The sequence below is a fragment of the Trichoplusia ni genome, chromosome 7 (genome assembly GCF_003590095.1).
Source record: "Trichoplusia ni isolate ovarian cell line Hi5 chromosome 7, tn1, whole genome shotgun sequence".
Taxonomy (NCBI): domain Eukaryota; kingdom Metazoa; phylum Arthropoda; class Insecta; order Lepidoptera; family Noctuidae; genus Trichoplusia; species Trichoplusia ni.
The window spans coordinates 3717361-3733943 of record NC_039484.1 but is presented as its reverse complement, the minus strand read 5'-3'; the positions used below and the strand labels follow the sequence as shown (position 1 = coordinate 3733943).

Sequence of the window (16583 nt, the reverse complement as noted above, 5' to 3'; positions counted from 1 at the left end):
AGTTCTTACAAAGTGCATTCTGCCATCCTGTATGCTGGCTAAACTTATCTCATTTTTTTTATACAAATTCTGATACGTAGTTTCAGCGTCGTCGTAGTAGGTAGGTAGTACACTTATATCCATTTTTTCAATCCATTTTATTTTAAAGGTGCATCTAAAAACCAGTCAAGTGTGAGACGGACTCTTGACATACAAATAAGTAAAAGAAAAACAATTTTTGTGTCAAAAAATCTTCACCATCATCAAAATCATGACCGTAGCGATCGACAATGGTTGCTTAACCTTGATTGGATTTTTTCTTTTATTTTAATATCAACAACGGAAACACATCATAATATATTTAATGTGAATAGATGCAGCCTGGTGACTGCCTTCAAGTATGAATCCCTAAAAAACTTTCAAAAGCTGTATTTTGACATTGTAATCAAATACTACTATAGATAGGTACATAGCTAAGGTATGACAGCTTCTTATCTACCCTACGCTTGAGTCCTTCAATACCCATCCGACGACCGGAGACAACGACATTACTGTGCAAAGGATCAGTTTCAGGGTCCCGTAAGCAAAGGGTAAAAACGGAACCATTTTACTGAAGGACCGATGTCTCTCCGTCTATTAACAGGCTGCATCTCAATAGCCTTAGTAACTAGATAGGTGAAATTCTTACTCATGATGTATTTCCGTTGTAGGTACTAACTACATATTAAATTCAGCAACGGTTGTTACGGTCATACATTTTTTAGAAGGTCACAAAAATGTCATCATACCGATTTGTTTAACTTTTGCCTAATTGTACGAAAGCCTCAGTGTCGCGAGTCTGACTCGTGCTTGACCATTTTTTATAATCTGTGTTTTTTACACATACCTATTTGTGGAATAATGATAGAGAGGATTTTTCAAAAGAGGTTTTGTTACTTGGCCTCGGATAAGGAGTTACCTCAGAACTTCGAATTTCTTATTCGGGTAATTCATTAAAAATGTGTCTTGAAAATATTTTCATAGTATTTTTAAAAAACTTTATCAGCCGTATTTTCAAATTCTACACTTATTCAAATGTTTCATACTTCTGCCTAAGGAAATAATAATTATATTCGGTCTTAGCGAGTGTGTACTTTTTTTACTTTTTTTAGACTCAAAAACAGAGCCTGACTTTCTAAACGTAATTTCAAAATCTCCATAAGTAACTACACCTTTAACTCTATATTTAGAACTAAATTTTAATCTACCAGAGATGTCAACACGTACAAAGGTTAATATGAATTTAACCCAAACAAAAGACAAAATAAACTTTTTATTTTTCAAATTCTCATGAATGAAAAAACTCTCTATAAAAAATAGACATTAAATCTATTTCACCCTTTCTGTCCAATTCCTATCCATATCACCAAAGATTATGATTATATAGGCCTATAGCCATAAAACCCAGAGTATGGTGTCTTTCAGGGCATACCAACCCCTCTCAAAATGACACTTTAGTAAGTAAGAAAGAGACATCACCACGCTTCTTGTATAGCGCTGTCTTGCTTCCACACTACAGAAGGCTTGCTTTAAGAAGGTTGATGGTGTTTATTGGTAGGGATCTCGAGCCCCAAACTTTCAAGTTCGACCTCTATCGATCCTGTGACCCAGTTTCCACTGCATCCCGGCCATGGGTTAAGGGGAAGTTCTTATGGGGAGCTTTGCCATAAAAACTTATAGTTGACTTCTGTTTAAGTGTTTACACTAGCATGTCAGTTTTGGGAAAAGTTTGGATGGGGAGAAAAAAAATATGTTTCGTTCTGAAACAGTTTGGAATTTGCATGGTAGCTGAATATATGAAAAGACTATGACAAGAAAATGAAATATTCAGATGAGATTCAATGAAGTCAATGAAATTTTTTCCTTCCTTTTTCTGTAACAAGAAATTATTAAAATCGAGGTAATCAGCAGGTTAGTACTGGCATAAATTCAATGGGGCTCAATTTCTTCCCATTTTTTTTACTTTACCCTTTTTGACTGATTTTTTATAATTGAGATCTTTTTTTAATGTACTTACACTGGTACCAAAATTTAAAAAAAGCGAATTTGTTTTTGCTAGCTGGTAATTTAGCTTCACAACCTAACTTTTGACGTCCTATCTTGGCACCCTTAGCAAATAACATCTGAAAAAAAATGCTAATGAATCCTGCTGCCCTTTAACATCACGCCGAATGCTGTAATTTCCCTCGCCTGTAACATCTGTGTACGTACTGCCATACCAAACTTAATAACCTGTTTGCTTGGCTACCCTTTTAGTACGTTCTGAAAAAGGATTTTTTTGGGCAGCGACGCTTCGTGAACTTTTTTTGGGAGTGTGAGTGTGTGTCTTTTTTTTCTTTTTGGACTTATTAAGGGCTGGTTAGTTAAGTAATAAGGTCATTTGCAAAATATTATTGCAAAAACAAAACAGAAAACTTAATGTATTCAATAATTTTGCCATTTAAAGCTTTAAACTACAGTTTTAAAGAGGATAATGTCTGTAGGTTTGTTACAGGTTGAGGTTTGAGGTCTATTTGATGTTATTAGTCGGAAAATTTCATTTATAGCCATCATAATAGCCTATATACAAATAATTAAAAGTATTAACTGAACTCAACCCTTACATGAAGGTTTGACAAGCTGTTGCCCTAAAAAGAGAAAACTTCAGAGAGAACTAATAAACAAATAAAAAACCTTAATATTGAAACGTAGAACATTATTGGCTTCAATGCATCTTCCATAAGTAGTGCCTGCCCGTTTCCTGTCAAACCCAATTAGATTGCGAGAGAGACTGAAAATATACAGTAAAAGCTGAAGAGAAAATGCACTCCGCTTTGATTAGAAGATTGGAAAAGACTGTTTTACTACAGAAGGACATCCGTCAACGACTAAATAAAAAATCTCAGCAATAGAACTCAAAATCCAAAATCCAAACCATGCCCAAAATCCCGTCACCTGTGAAAGGTGAGCGCTACGCTTGTCACGGCGTATAGATGGCGGTGTCGTCGACGAGTCCCACGGGAGCAGGCGCGACATCCGGGGGGGAGCCGCGGATGTGACGACATCCGGTACCGGCACACACTGGGGGTCAAGCGGAGATGTGTCCCGGGATATTTTATGGAAATATCGTACGGGTAAATGATGGTAGTTAACCTAAAAGTGAAAGATTTTTCGGTTTGCGTAGTTTGTTTGCGTCACCAGACAAAATTGACCTATCTTTGCAAGAAACCTTCATCTAGATATCTACTTATTGCTGACCACTAAATTGACAGTGGTCTTTCTATACAATAACATTTAATCTTATTCCTTACTAGTACCTAACTATAATAACAAAAAAAAAACTATAATATAAAAATAACAATTTTCTTTTTGTTTTCAGAAAGTAATACGCTTCAAAGATAGAATTAAATTTATATTTTGTGTAGTAGCCTTTTTAAAAAAATATGTTTTTTTTTCAAAAATGATTTTATAATCGTCCTAGATCAACCACGATCTTTCTGATCTAAACACATACTTTTGCCTAGCTGTGGGAAATAAAGAGAGAGAAAAAATAAATAAGGGGAAACGAATTAGCCTCTTTTTTTCAGAAATATGATTATATTTCAGAAAAAAAGAGGCTAATTAAAATGATTATTTTAGAGCAAATATTGTATCTGCTCAACCTCACAACGTTGAATCCCCCGTTCGATTTAAATGGAGACGAATAAGAAATCATCATACCAACCAACTTAAATTTTACAAAGACAATAACAATCAGAAACATTAACCAATATATACCAAACCAAAAAATCCTGTCCCATATCGTCAGAAACATTTCCACGTACCCTCTCATGTGTGTTCACCATTTTATATACGTACCTAGCAACATTGACACCTCCATAGGAAATTGTTAGTCGCGCCGACTCTGTTAGTCCACACTTCCGCAGTTCCGATGAGGTATTTAGGGCAAAGGGATCCGTGTGCCACTTGCCTAGGATGTAATATGCACTAAAATTATGAACATTCCCATGGGTATTCGTGGCAAACGATACATGTAGCTTTTGAGCCACTTGGAGTACGGAAATTCATGGAGAATTTATGGTGACTCGTGTGCGAGTTCAATCCTTGCATGGAAGTTTATCTTCCTATCCATTGTGTCTAGTAAAGTTACAAAAAAATCCTGAATAAGTATTGTTTTAAGAAATGTTATACAGTCCCACTGTATAACATTTCTTTCAACACTTGGGAATCTGAATGAGGTTAAGCAAGATCAGGCCAGTATCAGGCTTTTGACTTTTCCTTCTGAGACTGCCTAAGTAATGACAATTACAATTTATTGCTATAAAAAATACAGTAAGCCTGTATTTTTGGATATAGGTCGAAAGATAATGATTGTATTTTGGTATTAATTTCCCACAAAGCAATCAAATTGAATCTGCAAAATTCTGTTTAACAATCGGTTTTAAATATAGCTCTTTATTTTAGAACGTCAACTCAATGCTTCAAAGCAAACATTTCTGAAAGTATCAACTGTCAGTGAAATGTAAACTAACCAAAAAAAAGTATTGTTTTGAACATTAAAGTTGAAAGAAAATAAATTCTAAACCTCGCGGGGTAAAGTTCTTCTTCGTTTGTCGTGTGAAATCACAGATAATCTTGGAAACTTCTTATTTCGTCCGTCTTATCTAATGACATTTGAAAAGAGAATCTATTTGCAATTTGCAATACACCAATTGTTTTCTACAGTTTATCTTACGAAATTAATTATTTCTAATGGTTATTAAGTGTAGAAATAAGTGAATAAATATAAAAATGGATGAGAAATGTGGTTCTAGTTTTAATAATATTAGTAAAAAACAGAAATCGGACTTTTCGAAACACTGTTGTTTTGGTTGTTTATGTGATAACAAAGAGGAAAATGTGCAAAAATATTCATTTCAAAGCGGTCCGCTAAGGGAAATATTTCAGGTAATATCTTTGCATTACTAAAGTAACTTTTACTTTTATCTAAATTGATTATTTGTTGAATCTTACACATATTTTTGGTAAAAAACTGAAAGACTGTGCAACCTATGTTGATATTATGATGTTTATTTTTGTGAAATAGGGATTCATACACAGACACTACAGAGTTAAAAAGTTTAATAATTTGCTCCTCAGCCAATCTGCTTCCAGGCTTACCGGGTGTAGCTAGATATGTCTTCTCCTTATATAGTAATCGTATATCACCTTTGCACTCTTTACAAATTATGAAATGAGTTTAATAATGGGCAATAATACTTTATTGGTAGGCCAGTTAATATTTCCGTTCTCTACTTGATCTTTCTTAAAACATCCTAAATTCTCTTAATAACCATAACCTTGAAGTTTCTGTTCAAATGTTGAAATATGGGAATAATAAGGGACAACATCCCTTTACTTGCATGCTTATCATTATTTCACAGTAACTTGGCTTACCTAAGCGCTTTCATAAAAAACCTACACTCTCATACCAGCCAATATTATTTTATTATGCATCCATGTTATCTTCTTGATGTGATATTCTTTGCACCATTAATACAAGTAGTTATACATATCATACAAACTCTAGTGAATACTTATACATATTATGTTTAAAACTAATTCTCTCTATTCACTTTTCAGATGGACTGCATTCTTCTATGTCACTTATGCAAGAAGATGGCGCAGCGCACAGAAATGTTCATACAAAATGTACAAAGTAATCATATCTTACTGGAAAACTTTGAAAGTGTAAGTCGAAAGCCAGGTCAAAAATGTTATTGTGTCTAAATATGTAAAATATCATAAGAAAGTAGTAAAATAATTTGTTTACAACACACATTTATTGAATAACTAGCTGCTGCCCGCAACTTCGTCCCCGTGGGTAGAAAATATAAGTTATGATTTATACCGGCCCTGTATTTTTCACATTTTCCATTGTATCTTCGCTCCTATTAGCTGCAGCGTGATGGTTTATAGCCTAAAGCTTTCCTTGATGAATGGTCTATTCAACACAAAAAATTTTTTTCATTTTGGACCAGTAGTTTCTGAGATTAGCGCGTTCAAACAAACAAACAAACTCTTCAGCTTTATATATTAGTATATATAGATTTATATGAAAAATCTGATTCTCTTCCCATTTCCCAATATTTAGTTTTGTTAGTACATACACAAAAAGAAACTGCCACTCTAAACAATCAAGTTTTATGCATTAGACACCTCAGACTCAAAACAATTATTTATTATGGATCACTGGTTACTGATGGTGGGCTCCATTGTCCGCACATAGGCTCAAAATCACTAGTTGGCAATCAGTTGCTTTGGAAGGCTAGCCATCCCAACTCCCAGGAGCGGAGAAGTCTTCTGGGACTGGGATTTATGGATCATACCAATGCTGATCCTGTGCTGGGTTCAAACCAGCAACACAATGTGCATAGTGGGTTTGGTTTGGCGACCTATGAGCTATCTGTACCCTCAAAATTGCCAAACTATCATTTTTCACTGCAATTCATAATACAATTTACAATTTCAGGTTTTAGATGAAACACTAAGCACAGTACGTTCACAAACGCAGCCACTAGTCAATCTGTCCCAAATCACGTACTCCATAGAGATATCTGAGAATAGCCCAAGTTCTGATGAGGGGTTCTCAGTGGTGTACTCCTCGAATATACGGAAGCAGTTCCAGGTTAAAGTGGAGATGAAGGAAGAGGAATTGTTTGATGATCTAGAGGGAGAGTTTGTTGGGAATGATGGTAAGGAACATTTACCTATAAAGGAGTAAATGCTGTGATAATTTTGGTTGTATGTTATACCTTATGTATGTATGTACAGAGTCGACAAAGATAGAAAAATATGCAGTAGTATGCATTGAGTACTTATTATTATTAAACTCTGGTAAGGAGTGAGATTATGAAAATGGAAATCTTTATTTTATCAGTGTTAAATTGTTGTTGGATTTTTTGGTCACGAATTAAAGACTTGTAAAATATGGCAATCTAGCTAGAAAAAATTTTACTCTGACAAGTAGATTTCTTAAAAAATATTGGATAGATTCATTAAGATTACGAAGTGCATCAAAGGTGTTGAAAAGGGGTTAAGATATAAGTATACTGATAAGTGACGTCACACAAGATTTCAACTTACATTATCACATTTTTTTTAAGTGATATCTTTTCCGTTATTTTTCTGAAATATATCTGATGGATTAACTAGATTTTTATCAAAAACCCAATTAAATTTCACCTTAAGCCTTCCAAATTTTGAACCTGAAACAGAACAAAATGTTACTCTTATGTCGCGTAATCACGACAATAGGCCATAATACTAAATATAGAATTGTCACGGATAAATTTCGGTCCCAATATTATTTAGCAAGAATCCTAATCATCTTTCATAGAAACATTAAATAGTACTGTAATATTTTTGCAATACTGGTCGATATTTTAATAATAATTTTTCATTCCACAGAATTTTCAGAATCATGTGTTAAAGAAGAAGACGAATTTCCTTTAAAAGCTCTACTCAAAGAGGAACTGGAATTAGGTGATATTGACAGTTTGGACCTCATGACTCTTAGTGCTACACTCAAGAAAAATAAACTTAAGAAGAAACATAAAATCAAAGATGAAGATGCCGTTGCAAATGGTAAGTCTTTCATTTCAACACTTCTAAGTCTAGATACAGCTAGACTTATAATAAGTATTAGTATATATTTACATAATATAATTTTGTTTTTATATGAATTTTTCAAAAGTCACTTCAGCTGGGTCCACTTCAGATTCTGCTTATAATGCTTTTTAAAGAATACAAGCTGTCCCAGCAAGCTTTGTTTTACAGTACAAATGAGTTATTGAGTTCGAGGAAAAAAATAACAATGGGTGCATGAAAACTAGATGATTAGATAGATTCTCAGACCTACCCAATAGGCACACAAAAATTCATGGGAATCGGTCGAACCATTTCGGACGAGTTCAATTACGTACTCCGCGATAAGAGAATTTAAATATAATTAATTTTTCATTCACAACACACGGTTAATATCAATAACTGATTCCGATTGTCATGACCAATATATATCATATTATATTTAAAATGTGTCATTTCTTTACAGGTGCACCAAAAGTAAAAATAGTATATTTAACAAAACAACAATGTCTGGACGAGCGGGCGCGATTAGCACAGGACCCTAAGTACTTAGGCTGTGCGTTTAGGTGTGAGAATTGTATCAAAGGGTTTAGTTTTAAAGGAATCTACGATAAGCATATGGAGAGGCATAGTGAGGTAAAATATTAACAATAGTAAAAAATCCCACACTGTGATTCGTTTGGTAGATGTAGTGAATATAAAAGCTTCCCAGTGTTTTGCCTAATATGCCATTTTCCTTTGGTATTCTTTTGATCAGCGCGTCGTATTTAGGCGAATCCGAATGGAATCCCAAATGTTACGTTTTACGAAATATCCGCCCTCCCCCCTATTGACACTCAAATTACAGACACAAAGAATCGAAAAAAGATGTGAAATCTTTCACTGCGACCGAAAATTTGATAAAACTTTTTTTTATATTTACTTTTTAGACGCATATTTTTATATCATCATCATTTTATCTCTTTCGTACGGATGCCGTTTTCATTGACTATGTGATATTTTTATATTGTTACAGTTCATGGGTGACCACGAATGTGATGTATGCAAGCAGAGAATGGATTCCGAAGAAAAACTTATGGGTCATATGAGATATCATTTAGTGTAAGTTTGTTTTTTTTAGTCAAACACCTAAATCAGTTTTTACGCCGTGCACAGTATGTTTTCTATCGGATGGCGAAGAGTTTCTTTGTTACTTGCACGAGCTAAGCTCAGGAACTACTGGTCAGATTTGATAAATGTTAAGTGTTAGATAGCCTATTTCTTAAGCGTCGGTCTCCTAACCTCAGTCTGTTTCAACCCCTACAACATATGTGTCCATGTTCCAGTCGCTACAAGTGTCCAGAGTGTGGTCTGGTCCGCAGTTGCCGCGGCACTATCCTAGACCACTACATGGTGCATCACTGTCAGGGGCTCAACCACAAATGTCCGCACTGTACTAAGACTTTCCCGTAAGTTCCATTCTTTTAACTAGTTTTAATAAGTAACTATGTCAGGACGATGAATAGCTGCCATTTAGTTCATTAACTAACTTAAAAAAGTACCTAGTATTTAGCCTAATAGTTTTTATTTTAATAGCATTTTCTTTATACATTTTTACGTTACCTATATATTGTCTAGATATTAAAACTTCATGTACGTTCCCTTACGCTCTCTTTCTTTCTATTACGCATTTTCCGAAACTGTTACAATCATATTCAAGTTCATCAAATAAATGTTATTTGGGATCAATCTATTTTTTTATAAATTTTGAATCAAAATCAAAATTCATTTATTCAAATTAGGCTACTAAGAAGCACTTTTTGAAGGTCAGATTACATTGGACAGCACCCAGTTTCGCCGAACCCTTCACCACTTTCTAACTGAATCTGTTGTCAAATAGATATTTGCGTAATAAAATTATTTTTTTAATCAAGTTCAATTCCTGAAACTCTTGAAAATACACGTGCTATGTGCAGTCCATTGATCAGTTCAAAAACGTTCATAATCCTCCACACAAACTTTGTTAACGGCGTCGTGTATAAATGACGTTTACAATACTCCATATACTTTGAATATTAATAACGACGTCCATTATGTATTTTTAATGGAAAGACAATGTGCTCCTGGGGTGTTTATTGCTTTCTTTTCTCGCATCAAAAGCGATGATGGGTGGACCAATCTGGCTGCTGTCCCTTGTAATTTGACTGTCAGAAAGTGCAAGTGTTAAAGTGTAGCCTAATTTGATATTTCTTTTTGGACTGTCCCAAAAAGTGTGGCCCGTCATGGCAACTCCTTTAAGCCAGAATCTACATGAAACCAACGAAACCAGCGAAACATCGGTGTGTCCCAGAGGAGACAATTAACTGCCTTGGAACTCACTCCCCTGCATGGAAGCGGGATTGTGTTTTTGTGGAATTATTTTTATATGTGGAATTTTATCGTTTAAGAACCTCCATTATATTATCTAACGCCGTATATCGCCGTATTTGACGATCTCCGTGGTCGAGTGGCGTACGCATCGGTCTCAAGGTGTCGCTAGCTCTGAGGTCCCAGGTTCGATCCCCGGTCGAGTCAATGTAAAAATTGTCATTTCTACATTGTCTCGGGTCTGGGTGTTTGTGGTACCTTCGTTGTACCTGAATTCCGTAGCACAAGTGCATTAGCAACTTACTTTGGGTTCAGAACAATGTATGTGATATATATCCCCGCCTCCAGGCGGCGCGGCTCGCTCCGGCGCCACGTGTCGGCGGCGCACGGGGCGGGCGGGGCGGGGGAGGCGGGCGGGGCGCGCGCGCGCGTGCTGTGCGCGCACTGCCACAAGCGCTACGCCAGCAGCGACGTGCTGCGACAACACATGCTGCTGTACGTAATTATTTAATCATTTTTGTACACACAAAAAATAGAAGAAAAACACAACATTACAAAATAGGATGTACAAGGTTTATTTCTTAAGAAATCTCTACCAGCAGACCCGCGGTAGGAGAAGTGGCTGAATTGGCAATCAACTGTGTGCAATATAATAAAATCATTATGTGTATGGCATAGGAGGAATCTTTAGACAGGACATCTAATGGGGAATATGCATGATTTTTTTATTATTTTTTATATGTTTCTACTAGTTATTACATTACCAAACATACAAATATCACGTCCAAAATATAAACTATTATGCAAAAAATTAAATATTAAAATCGCGATCAATTTAAACGCGGCCATTTTGGCGCGCTTGCTCGTGACGTCACCATTACACGAGTTCGATGTCAACAGCAAAGTGATTGGTTTACAAAATTACCAAAAAATAAATAAAGTGAGTGAATATCGACTTAATTACCATGGATACAATACAATAACAATTATTCCTCCAAAAAGAAACCATACAAATAGCTTGTTGACAGCAGACGTCTCGTGTAAAACTGACGTCACGTTTTGTTCCACAAATAGTGTTGCGTTTCGAAAATTTGCGCGGTAATTTCAAAACAGCCACTTTTTGATGATTAAATTTCATTATTAAATTAAAATAAATTCTAAAAATAATTGTATAGTGTGTTTTCAGTAGCAATAAATATTACAAAAAAAATTATTTTGTCCATATTTAAGTCACGTGCATATTCCCCATTAGGCAAAAGTTTGAAAGATTGATAGATTGAAGAACTACTATGCGCTATTTACAATGGCCGGTGAGTGAAAGGCAATTTGAATAAAATTTCCTATTTCCATTAATTAAATGGCCACTGTAAATAGCAGAATTAGAAACTATATGTAATTTTTTGTTACTTGAAATCGATGAACCTACTTTTTGTCACCGTTTAATCAGTTTTATCACCTGTCTGAAGCTTTTTCTTAAAACAAATGTAATTATAAGACCGAAAAGACGAAACATGTCTGTGTCATTATTAACCATGTCTTAAAACTAACAATACAATTAAAAAAATCAAACTTATCATCAGATATTGTTTGGCAACATCTGACTATGCTCCAGAGAAGTGGCGAAGAGTTAAAATTTCAAATCAAATCTCAAAGCAGACAAATGCAACTTTTTCAAAGTTATGTGTTCCTTTTTAATTGTTCTAAGACACTACTGACTAACGGTTCAACATTTGGACACTATTGGAATCTGAAATCGCCAAACCGCAGTGAGCTAGCGTGTTAATCAATGCTCAAACCTTCCTTATACGAAAAAAAGGCCTTTGCCTAGCCGTGGGACGTATATAGAGTGTCAAGATTCAACCCAAAATAATAGTGTCTCTTATTACAGCAAGCATGCAAAAGAGGTATCAGCAGGAGAGGTCACCAAGAAGTACGTGTGCCAGGAGTGCGGGATGGCCTTCAAGGCACCTTCGCAACTCAGGAACCACAGCATCAAGCATTCAGACAACAGGGACTATTACTGCGTCGAATGTGATAAGTAAGTAAACTACTATGGTCTTACAAAATATAAATATTATATTTGACTGTACTCATTTAGTTCTTTTTTGTTCACGGCTTACTACTACTACTAATAATAAAAATATTCCTGGCCTTAGGATTAATAAAAAGGTCTTCATCAGTCTTTTTCCGAGTCTGTCTCTCAACAATGAGGATTCTGTAGAAGTAGGCTTAAGAATAACTAATGTGTGGCGAAACAATTTGCGTTAAAAACATTTTTTTCCTTTGTCATTCACCAACAAATTGAAGCCCGTAACAATGTTGCATAACTTTAGATCTTTATTTTTAGTATAGTGGTAACAGAAATACATCTCTGAAAATGTAATATTATTTTATTCCTTTTCAGAAGTTTCAAAACGGACGCCATATTGAAGAATCATTTGAAGACTGCTTCGAAACATGTCAATTATTTAGAATTACCGTAAGTATACTGTTATCGTCACATAACTTTATACTATAATAATACTAGCTGTTGCCCGCGACTTCGTCCGCGTGGTTAGAAGAAATTGCGACTATAACTTGAGATTCAAACTATCCTATCTATCAAGTTGGATCGAACTGCACATGGTGTGCGAATTTTATTATAATCGGTTAAGTGGTTTAGGAGTCCATTGAGGACAAACATTGTGACACGAGATTTATATATATTAAGATTCCACAAGTTTTACATAACGCCATCTAGTGTCAAACTAAGCAAAGCTTGCATTATGAGTACTAGACAACTGATACTTATATATTTCTAAATACTTACATATTATGTATGTAATATAATATAACATTTGTCCTGAGTGTTAATCGAACCCACGACCTCCGGGTACCAGCAGTCACGACCACCAACCACTGGACTAATAGGCCAGGCAGCCTGGGTACTTATAAACATTTTCTATAAATAACATTATATTGTTACAGGTTAGGATGCCCACACTGCGACAAACGTTTCTCAATACGAAGAGACTTAGAGCGACATATGAACAGGATGCATCTGAACATCAAGCCGTATTCCTGTGATCGATGTGATAAGGTATACCATTTTACTTATTTTAGTATCTTATTATAAGATAATTATGATTTCAGCCCGATTTTAATACAGGGCAAGGGCTATTAATATGAATTGCATCCTAAAAAAGTCATATTTTCAAATTCACTGTTTTACATGACATACAATTTCTTAAATTTCCATACATAAATATTGATCCAAGTTACATATAAATTGGCATCAAGTGAATAAAAATATTTCGGTTGATCTAAACTTTTGCTCCCCGGATTTTTTTTTATCTATAAAGCACTATTTAACGCATTCATAAAATATCAAAATGTATCCACTCGTTTTTTTTTTCAAACTGAGTCCATAATGTCCCCTGAGCTGGCGCGGCTGAAGAGTCGCGACTACACCGCTGCTATCGTTAAACCTATGTACCACTAAAGTATAAATAACCCTTCCGAAAGTCACAAAAAAGATACCTCATCATCGGCCTAGCCTTTTAACAACTATGTTTTGGTCGGCTCCCAGTATAAACGGATTCAGCTTAGTACCAGTTTTACCAAAAAGATACTTAACGTGTTACAATAATTATCTATACGTATGTTATATTGAATCGCTTCAGGCATACACGAACTCGTGGGGCCTGAAGGACCACCAGCGTCTCGTCCACGAAGGGTACAAGAGGCCCCTTCAGTTCCCCTGCACCATGTGTGATAAAGTGTTTAATGTAAGTGTATATGTTCACTCTGCGATACCTTTTACTACAACGCTCGAATTACTTTAACAGTTTTATAGAGCTTTGGAATTAGAATAGCCGAGAAGTTAAGGTTCCCACGTCAATGCGCGATCTGGCGCGGGTTCGATCACCGCGTAAGACGAAAAGTGTATATATGATCCACGAATGCTTATCGTTAGTCTGGGTGTCCTTGTGCATGTAACTTGAATGGGATAAAATTCATATACCTGTGAAGCTGTTTGAAATATTTAAAATGTCATATTATTAATACCATTTTTAAATCCTTATGTCTGTATTCTGTAACTGTGCCTTTTGTAAATAAATAAATACGTAATTTAGCCTTAATAGTTATATTGCATTCGAGGTTTAATGATTTTTCAAGCATAGTATGTCGGCGTCGTCCTAGCCTTTTTCCAACTATGTTGGGATCGGCTTTCATTCTAATTGGATGTGGAAATATTAAAAAAATATATTCAAATATAACTAATCCTTAAAAACAGACACATCCAAGAATTTTGATAGTAATTGTCGTGAGAATGATTCATTATTAAATGATGTAACGGTTTACTAGGTTTACGAGTAAATACGCGTGAGTAAACCGTAACATCATTTAATAATATCCAAGAATAACCAAATTAATGACATGACAACTTCCCTTCCAGCGCAGTCAAATCCTCAAAAGCCACATTCGTACGCACACTGGCGAGCGCCCGTACCAGTGCAGCAAGTGTCCCGCCAAGTTCAGCCAGGCTAGCATACTGCGGACACACGACAAACTCATACACCTCAAACTGACTAGAGATGGACGGCCGAAGGTTAAATAGCGAATAAAATAGATAAAAAAATCTAAGTGAGTCATGTGAGTTGAGTGAGACGTTAATGTTCAATTTTATCAAATTTTGTCGATTTTATACTGAAAATTTCAACGTGCTAGTTTGTCGGGAAGTGCCTCAAAATTGAGTTGCAAAAATCCAAAAAATCCGGAACGACAATCATACAAACAAACAAACAAGTGAGTTTATAAAACGTGGTAAAACATCTGGTAAAATGTTAAATAAATGCCGAAGAGAAAATGTGTGTAGGACCAATTTGTGCAACATAATTCAATTATGTCGGGTTCGATGACCGGTGGTTTAAAATTTTCCTCTAAGTGTGAAGAGCTTTCTGGCAATTAAAACGTTTGGTGTATGGCTCGAGTCAACCAAAAACATTTGAATTTTGGTTATGATTCATACCTTTATTTTCTTTGTGCTTTTCCGTTTCCCGATATTTTCTTTATTTGTGATCTTCGATTTTTTTCTTCATTTGTGCCAAGTTAAATGAAATTGTAAGTTAATGCTCAGTTTGGTCACCTCAAGCTTCAATTTCTAGCTAACTATGTGACATCAAGTGAAGCAAAACTCGATCCGCTTTGCCCCGATCAGGATCGAGACGCCATAATAATGTTTTTAATTTTAAGTTGTTTTGATAGTGCCATAAAACGGGCCAGTTAAAAATAGTTAAAATAAGGAACTAGAAGAATTTTAATAAATAATTTAGTTACAAAGTTATTTATTGTTTCAATGTCTGTCTAAACTGTTACAAATCTACGCTTTTTACCCACTCCCTCTCTGCTCCCAGCTTTGTTTGACCAATTAGTTATTTTGTAAATATAATAAATAAAATAATATGGCCATGTTTCTTAGACTGTTATTCGCCCGCAGTCTCATGCCCGTTAAAGTATTTAGTAGTTTAACTTGACTATTTCGTGATATTTTCTCCTCTAACACAGAATCATCGCAACAGGATGTAGTTTTTTATTTTTTGACGAATCAAATCTTTATTCTCTGAATAGCATTCGGGATAAATACATTGAACTCCTGTTTCACAAAGGGTAACAGTGGAACCCTAGTATTAAGGCAAATTAATACAATTTAACTACTATTTGTACAATTATAAATTTGACATGTGAATATTTGTACAGTACGAATTCTCTTAACCAGTTTACCATTACTATCTTAACAAAACGCACCACACCAATCAAATAAGAATACTGTCTTCACATATTCTTCAGCTACACCAAATCACACCAACTACCGCAGCCTCTTGACCGAGAAGCCTCTCCAAGTAGGTCGAACGTAAAACTAATGGGACTCCTTATCTGATACAGTCTCCGGCACAAGAGACAGGGACTTGATCCCTATTAGGGCGGTTCATTGACATGCTAGTATTTATAGATCATCCCTTGAGTCAGTGGCAAATTGACTGGCCTGTTGGTCTAGTAGTTAGGGGCCCTGACTGCTATACCGGAGGATTTGGGTTCGATTCCCACTCAGGATGAATGTTTGTGTGATGAACATGATCTTTTGTGGTGTCTAAGTGACTGTTGGTTTGTCTATAATATCTAGGTATGTAGAAGTATATAAGTATGTCTAGTACTCCTAATACTAGCTTTGCTTAGTTTGAAGCTTGATGGCGTTGTGTGGAAGGTGTTAAATATTTATTTAACGATATGATAGTCGACTATTATAATTTTTCGATTAAAAAAATTGTAGTTTCGGCTTTTTAGTGCCTGTCGTACAACCTAAGTAGATCGGACCGATGTCTAGTTAAAATTAGGTGTGTCTGCAAATGCCGCTGTCATACTAGATATTTTAAGGGGTCTATGTATTTTCCAAAAGTATGTATGCATCGTCCTACTTAGCTTTTCGGTCACTTGAATGCTTTTCAAGTACTTATCGATTCTCCGGACGACGTTTTGCCATTTTCTGTAGCTCATCCCTTATGAGATTTCAAAAACTTATTTACAATTTAGAGTCATCTGGAGATTGTTAAAATTTCAGGATATCAATTATCAAA

The 16583-nt window shown here is 35.3% G+C and overlaps 1 protein-coding gene across 1 annotated transcript; it reads left to right on the top strand.

Moving 5' to 3' along the window:
* The first annotated feature begins 4353 nt into the window (after positions 1 to 4353).
* On the top strand, positions 4354 to 15295 carry LOC113496244 (zinc finger protein 140-like). The gene is made up of 13 exons (XM_026875414.1): positions 4354 to 4944; positions 5620 to 5727; positions 6509 to 6731; positions 7447 to 7623; positions 8090 to 8259; positions 8639 to 8724; positions 8949 to 9071; positions 10318 to 10464; positions 11858 to 12007; positions 12374 to 12448; positions 12937 to 13048; positions 13632 to 13736; positions 14408 to 15295. Exons 1-13 carry the CDS (start codon positions 4789 to 4791, stop codon positions 14567 to 14569), a joined length of 1794 nt encoding a protein of 597 aa, XP_026731215.1. The 5' UTR covers positions 4354 to 4788; the 3' UTR covers positions 14570 to 15295.
* The last annotated feature ends 1288 nt before the right edge of the window (positions 15296 to 16583 follow it).